The sequence below is a fragment of the Kryptolebias marmoratus genome, linkage group LG17 (assembly GCF_001649575.2).
Source record: "Kryptolebias marmoratus isolate JLee-2015 linkage group LG17, ASM164957v2, whole genome shotgun sequence".
Lineage (NCBI taxonomy): Eukaryota > Metazoa > Chordata > Actinopteri > Cyprinodontiformes > Rivulidae > Kryptolebias > Kryptolebias marmoratus.
Genome location: NC_051446.1, coordinates 18,311,898 through 18,319,436, shown reverse-complemented (window position 1 = coordinate 18,319,436; position 7,539 = coordinate 18,311,898). Strand labels below are relative to the sequence as shown.

Here is a 7,539-nt window from a genome sequence, read left to right as displayed (position 1 = left end):
AGACAATATTTTTTAATCAGCGATGCTGTGGCTTGTTTTGATCTAATTTTGCAAGGCGGTGTCATCTGAACGTGTTTTAGCTCAATTTCTTGCAGCTAAAAATAGGAATTAATTGATGTTTTTGTGGTTTCTGCATCCAGGTTTTGACATATAACAGAAACTGTGGTTTGCCAGTTGATGAGACAGCTAATATAAACCCATATTAAACTGCAGGCTTTTGTTGATTTTAACATATATTTAGCATATGTTTCATTTTACATGTGCCCATAATTATCCAGCTGTTGGGTGTTTCTCCTCTTCGTTATTCCATATTGAAAATATATTTTTTAAAATTAAGAGAAACAACACTAGCCAATAACAGTACTAATAGTTTAATGGCTAAAAGCTAAATAAAACCAAATGGTAGTTATTTTTCCTCATTTCATGTGGTCCAAATAGCCTCAAGGTTCTATTAATTGCAACCGGTCCCAAAAAAAAAAACCTTATTGTTTTGCCTTTTCTAAAGGCTGATTTGGACTAAAATAAGACACAAAAATGGAGCATCCGAATCTGCATCAGCTATTTGTGTCCAGTCTGGCTGCTGAGGAAGGAGAGAGGAAGAAAAAAAAAACAAAACACAAAAAACAACAACAGCTCTGTCTGTGAGGAATCCAGGTTTAGTCCCAGAGGACATCACACCTGTCAAGAAAGCAGGATGCAATAACACCCTCCACCCCACCCAAAAAAAAAAAAAAAAAAAAAAAAAAACAGATCTAAGGAAACATTAGCCAATATAATGAAAAATAGATCTAAGGAGCTGACAAAGCAGATCAAATAATAATAAAACCTAACAGCTCTGAGTAATTCTGCTGTGATAGATCGGGGTATTTTAAGGATATAAAAGGACACAGAGAAAAGTAGAAGCTGAAAAAAAAGCATTAATTTAAGCTTTAATATTAGTTTATTTGGCCCAAACTGGTGAGGAACAGAGGAGTCAAACTGGTTGCAAACAGCCTGGAGGAAGTGCCCTCTTTTCATTTTTTTTTTTTGTTTTTTTTTTTCTCTTTTCCTCTCTCCCCCCACTGGGAGACCGCCCATATGTGCGTTTAATCCACATTTGCAAGCAACCTCCTATCTTCCTGCTATTTCACCATCACTGTCCTGCTCCCAAACTGCCTTTTTCCTCCTCACATGCTTTTTTTACTGCAGCCCGGCTTCTTCTTCTTCTTCTTCTTCTTCTTCTTCCTCCTCCTCCTCCTCCTCCTCCTTCTCTCTCTCTCCTTCCTTTTTTTTCCTCCTATTTATGAAAACGTCACTTCAAGTCCCTCCCTGTTTGAATCTCATTAGTTTCTTGTGTGTTTCTCCCTGTCAATAATCCCGAATCCAGACTCTCTCTATTTCCATCCCTCTCTATCTGTCAATCAGCGCCGCCTTTGAACTGAAAACCACTCCGACCAACTTCAACTCACTCAATCCGAGCGGCTCGGCTCCTTCTCCGGCTTCCCCTTTTTCTGCCAAGATTTTTCCCCCCTTTTTTCCCTTTTCTATTTTTTTTTTAAATATACTTTTTTTTTTCCTCTTTTTTTTTTTTTTTTTTTTATACACGCCAACAGCCAGAAGCTTTCGGAAGGAGGGGAAAAAATACAAACACTTAAACTCGGACTTTTCCAGATCAAGGGTTTAAAACTTTTTTTTCCTTCTTCTTCTTCTTCTTCTTCTTCTACTTGCGCCCCGAATCAAGAGACGGTTTTTTTTCCCCTTCTTCTTCGTCTCCTTCCTCGGGAAAAATGCCGCAGCTCAACGGCGGTGGAGGGGACGATCTGGGTGCGAACGATGAAATGATTTCCTTCAAAGACGAAGGGGAGCAGGAGGAGAAGATTTCGGAGAACTCCTCGGCAGAAAGGGATTTAGCAGATGTCAAGTCCTCGCTCGTAAACGAGTCGGAAACGAACCAGAACAGCTCGTCGGATTCGGAGGTAAGTTTCGGATCGATTTCCCCCCCCCCCTCTGTTGTTGTTCCTGGGAAGTTTGAAGTCGCAAGGGTTTTTTTTTATTCTTTTTAAACCCAGGCCTGATATGTGTTCTTTACGCTGACGAAAGTTCACTCTATCAGCCTACATTTAATCCTTGTGTTTCATTGCATTTCAAGGCGGAAAGACGGCCTCCGCCTAGATCTGAAACTTTCAGAGACAAAACAAGAGAAAGTTTAGAAGAGGGTGAGTTGACTCTGTTTGCATCGTGACATTTGTGCCTGACAGACTGGGTGGTGGTGGTGGTGGTGGTGTGGGGGGGAGTAGCTCCTCCGACTTATTCCTCAAAATGCTATATCCAGGAATTACACGCTTTCCATTTGATTAAAAAGTTTTCCTCTGTTTTTCCCTCCTCTCACCCCCCGCCATGTTAGCTGCGAAAAGGCAAGATGGAGGGCTGTTCAAGAGCCCACCGTACCCGGGCTATCCGTTTATAATGATCCCCGATCTCACAAGCCCCTACCTTCCCAATGGATCACTTTCTCCGACAGCACGCACAGTAAGTTCAGTTTTTATTTTTTTAAATAATTTCCAGCTGGATTTAAGTACACACACTCCTCACACACACACACACACACACACACACACTGTGCCCGCCAACCACTCGGGATTGTTTTGTCGCTCAGAAACGTTCAGAGCCAAGTTTTCCAACTTCACCTGAAGTGTACAGTACGGCGGCATGCGCGTGCAGCCTGCTAACTGGTTGCTAAACACAACGAAGAAAAAAAAGAGAGAGGAGGAAAAAGACACAATAATGGCAGATGACATGCATTTCGCTTCTTCAATTTCTATTTTAGCAACTTTAAAACCAAATAAACAACGCCATTCTTCTTCTCCTCCCTCTTCTTATCAATATCACGCTCTGTAGAAGTTAAAACCAAGCTACAACAAGTGCATGTTTTATATATATATATATATATATTGAAAACCCTATTGAATAATGCAGCTGATGTGTTTGCACAGCCCTCATCTAAAATGCCCTTTTTTCTAACACATGCATGGCTCTCTGACACACTGAAAGCAGTGTAAAACAGTGTAAAACCAAGCAAATAAAATAAATATATGCAAATGAGCCTTTCAAAGTGATTTTCATGTAGTAGCATAAAGAATAAATAATAAAAAAGAAGAAGGAAATTATCTGAAAGGTGCATGCACGAACGATTATCTATTCTTCCTATTATATGTTGAGGCCTTTAAATTGCTGTGATTAAATCAAAAAATATTTTAAAAGCTGTGATTTATTTATTGGGAAGGATTGTGCAGCTCTGTGCTCTGCTGTGCACGCGTACCGCCTTTGAATACCTGAAGAGAATCCGCCACCTTTCACCGAAAACCTGTGCCATTTCGAGCTATATTTCTAAACGATTTAATGTTATTTATTTTGACACAATCGCACTGCTCCCAAGAGGCAGTGGGCGTCCTTAAAGCAGAATAATTTTCTCAACCATGACTTTTTTTTTTTTTTTTTTAATGGTTGCAATTACATGTCTTTGCTTTAGGACCTGTCATCTCATTTTACAAGGTTAAGGCAAAGACCATGCAGTAGAAACATGACCCACTAACTCATCTCTGCTGCTTAACGAAACTGATATTTGTTACCTCAGTTTTTTTTGTTTTTTTTTTGTCCCCTGTATGTGCACACCTTGGAAAATGAGCTCACATCTGACACATAATGCCTCCTTTTGTGCTTGACACAATTTCTGCTGTTGACTCAATCACCCGTTGTCTCACATGAAATCGTTTTTATTATTTTTTTGGTTTGATTGTTTTTACTTTAAATCCTCTGTGTGTCTTCCGCGCAGGAGAACGTTTTTGCCATTCTTTTCTCGCCTGTTAATGCTGCTGCTGGCTGGTATGTGGAATTAGTCACCGGGTTGTCCTCATCAGCGCTGACACAAACGCACATTCATGACGACGACGCGCATGATTTGAAGTGAAGGACTTCCTTGTTTCGGTGGCAGGAGTTTTTTTTTTTCTGGTTTTGCTCGGTGTGTACGTCGCACGGCGCTGTGCCCTGTTGCGGTCTGCGGAGCGCTCGTTTCGTTGTTCAGCAGCTTGGAAAGCAGTAAATTTTGTGGCGTGTCCGAGGGATGCTGCGGTGACACTCAGTTGACCTTTGCTTTCCTCATGTTGCCCTTAAGTTGCTGTTTTCACACACAATTAACCAAAAGCTGTGAGTGTTTTAATTTGTAAAAAAAAAAAAAACCCTCTTATCTACCCCCCTTTTTTTTCTTTCTTTTTTTTTTAAAACAATTTGTCATCTCTGCACCTTTTCCACAAAAATCAAGTCAGAGTCACCCCAGAATCCCATTATTTGCAGAAAAGAACGATCACATATGAATTCACCTGAACAGTTATTTTATCAGAAGGTGGTTTTCGACTCGCCGTGGTCGTCCCACTGTACTGCCTCGGCCCCCTCTGTCTGCAGCGCCCTGTGTGTCCAACCATTAGCGCTTTGAAGTCAGCGGTGGCTGTAATATAAATCTATTAAACTTAAAGCTGGTATAAATAATTCACCTGGACATTGATTAGCTGTCTTGCTCCCTAACATGTCATGTTAGGCTCCGAATATGACTGCCAGTATTATTAGTATGAGACTTTGTCTGCCTTGTCATGAAAGCCTTTGATTCTCGACGCGCTTTCTTTTTTTTCCTCTTTGTCTGTTCTTTTTTTTTCCCCTTTTGGTGTTGCAAAGATATTATTTTGCTGGATATATTTAGGCCTTTTAAATCTTTAAAAAATATTTCATAGAAATTATTTAAACGGCAATTATGAGTCGGTTTTTGCCCATCAATTGTCACCTTCCGTAATCCGTTTGGACACCTTAAGTTGTTTGCGTTATTTCTGTGTTTGAATGACTTAAGAAGGGGGGGGATTCCTGCGTGAGGCCGCTACCGTCTGACCCCTGGGAGTCATAACCAGCGAGAGTTTGTTTTTCCTACCACCTAAATCCAAAGAGGCTCACAATTTAGTATCATTTAGCAATTTGACATGATGCTGTGCCCGGGCTTTAAAAAGCCTTCCTGCCCTTGTCTCCTCCTCTCCTCTCCCTGCCGTCTCCCTCCTCCCTAAAAACCTCACACAAAGGCCTGCTGAATCACTGGGTTCAGGTTGAATTGGGGAAGTGGCCTGCCAAGTTCACCCTGGGTTTTCATCTCCTTTAACGGTCCTCCTTGTACCTTTTGCTCCCTCTATCTCTCTCCCCCCACCACCAACCACTTCTTTTTCTTTTCTTTTCTGCATCTACCTTCTGTTTCCTGCGGTTGCTAACGTGGAGCTTGTGGAGGGTGGGGGGAATTAAAAAAAAAAAAAAAGAGAGAGAGAAAAGAGACAAAAAAAAAGGCAGCGGGTTAACTCCGGTGCTGTGGGCTAACATCACACCTCAACAGGTCTGGAGACGCAGAGGCCGAGGGAGGGAGAAGAGTGGGATCTGGGGCGGCCAGCTCTCCTGCGTTCGGAGGCTGCAGGGCCATAAATCCACCGGCTTTATTTAGTGCTTCTCGGACTTATGAATGTTAAGATATTTGACGCCACTCCTGGCCCCATATAATTTTCCAGGCCTGGAGACTTTTGGCAGAGGTTTTGGGTTTCGACGTGTAATTACAACTAGTTGTATAAAGGAACAAGTAGAGATGGGGCAAATGGTAGGGGTTGGGGGGGGATGAAAATGCAACACTGAGCATCCACCTATGTGTTCAGAGTGGAGGAGAAGGAAAAAAAAAAAAAGAGATGCTGCAGTGAGTCTTCTACAACAGGGTGAAAAGGCTTTGTGTGCTTGAAACAATAGCTTTTCTCCACTTCTCCGTCTTTGTTGCGTTTGCCTTGTCGTGCTCGTGTTGCTGCAGATTTCTGGAAAATAAATCCACTTTAATACACACCATTTTCACCCCTCTCATTATTTAATTTTTTTTCCTCAGGAAATCATGAAGGATTTTATTCACTGATTATTACAAGGAAGATGCATAAATGAATGCAACACTAGCCTTCTTTGTGCTCCGTCAACATATTCCTGTGGCCTTATCGGGTAATAAACGACACGGACTGTATCTTTCCTGAGCATGGCAGCAGCGTGAGCATAACAATGGTACATCATATGGATTATGTGTGTTTTGGCTGGTGTAAATGGATTTTTGGCTGTGACAAGAGGAAAGATGGTTTTAATGCGGATTTAAGGGAGAGGGCCCACACCTTATCAAATTGGCTTTACATGTTAATCGGGCCTAATTGGTGTCCGCGGGGGTTTCCGTGGCACGACGTGGCTGCTTTTTTTTTTCCTCCCCTCCTCTCTCCTCCTCAAGCTGCAAAATGCACTCTGAATTTAGTCGGAAGGTTGCACTCCTTTTGTCTTGCAAATCACTTTTGTTTACAGAAGTATGGCGGAAGAAGCGGCTCCCGCTCTCCGTCTCCCTCCCTCCCCACCGGTCCCTTCTCTCTGCTGCTCCTCTCATCCTCAGCGAGGAAGAGGAGAAAGAAAAGGTCCTTCTTCTTCTTCTTCTTCTTTTTTTTTTCTTCTTCTTCTTTCCTTCGACTCAATAAACAGCCATAAAAAGTACAATCTGCTTTGGATTTGAGGAGTTAAGTTGGAAAGCTGGAGGTGGGGAGGGGAAGCTGGGGAGCAAAGTTTGGCACCATTAAACTGAAATCGGGGTCTGCTTGACATTAGCGGTGCACAGCACATTCTCCGAGCTTAATTAGTCCAAACTGTAATTGTTCATGGTCTGCCAATAGGAGTAATGCTCAGGAAAAGTGGAGTTGCACTAAATCGGCCCGGGGTTTTTAAAACAATAAATCACTCGCATATTTGTGCCGTGATTCAGTTCGAGGCTCGACCTCTCCCATCTCGACATGTGGTAAATTGTAAAGTCAATGAATCGCAGATGTAGGGAAGGTGGGGAGCTGGTGGTGAGCACTCGGAGAGGGAGACGGAGGGACTACAGTGAGGTTTTGTAAGCGCCTGGTGAATAAATGAAAAGGAATTGTGCAGTAAATATTTACTGAGAAGATATGTATACGGGGGGAAAAAAACAAAACAAAACATTTTTTCCCCTCAGTTAGTGGAGTTTAATTGTCTGATGATGATGATGATGATGGCGGGCTGGGTCAGTGAGAGCTTACGCGATCGCCGATCTGTCGCTCTGTTTGAAACACCACGGAGTAAAAAAAAAAAAAAAAATCTGTTTGTGTGGTGTGTTTCTAATCAGATTTTTAGTGCAAAGGGAGTAGTGGCTCCCTGGTGGCAGTGTGAGCTGGGCTTGGGTGTAGCAGCTGCAGTCAAGTCTGGTTATGGAGCTGAACAATTTTTTTTTTAATTAAATCATCGACTTCAACGTTTTTTAATGTAATAACAGCTAATCTGAGGCCTAATTTAGACTTCACTGTGACAGATTATGCCTGTTACTCATTAAGTCACAGCACAGCCTGGGCATTTTTTTTTTTTTTTGCCTTTTTTTTTCAGTTAAACAAATTATTCTTTTAGATGAATGAATCTATTTTCACCTTCTGTATTTTTGCATGTTTCTGTCAATGAGCC

The 7,539-nt window shown here is 41.9% G+C and overlaps 1 protein-coding gene across 39 annotated transcripts in view; it reads left to right on the top strand.

Moving 5' to 3' along the window:
- Nucleotides 1-1,235: 1,235 nt before the first annotated feature.
- tcf7l2 (transcription factor 7 like 2) overlaps nt 1,236-7,539 on the top strand; it is an 85,665-nt gene continuing 79,361 nt past the window's right edge. For 3 of the 39 annotated variants that reach the window (XM_037981045.1, XM_017436903.3, XM_037981048.1), the window contains exons 1-3: nt 1,239-1,955; nt 2,129-2,195; nt 2,384-2,508. In XM_037981045.1, coding sequence (XP_037836973.1) covers nt 1,767-1,955; nt 2,129-2,195; nt 2,384-2,508 — 381 coding nt within the window. In that variant the 5' untranslated portion in view covers nt 1,239-1,766. Of the gene's footprint in view, nt 1,956-2,128; nt 2,196-2,383; nt 2,509-7,539 lie in introns of all 39 variants that reach the window. The other 36 variants (XM_017436953.3, XM_037981046.1, XM_017437058.3 and 33 more) reach the window with 19 other exon arrangements.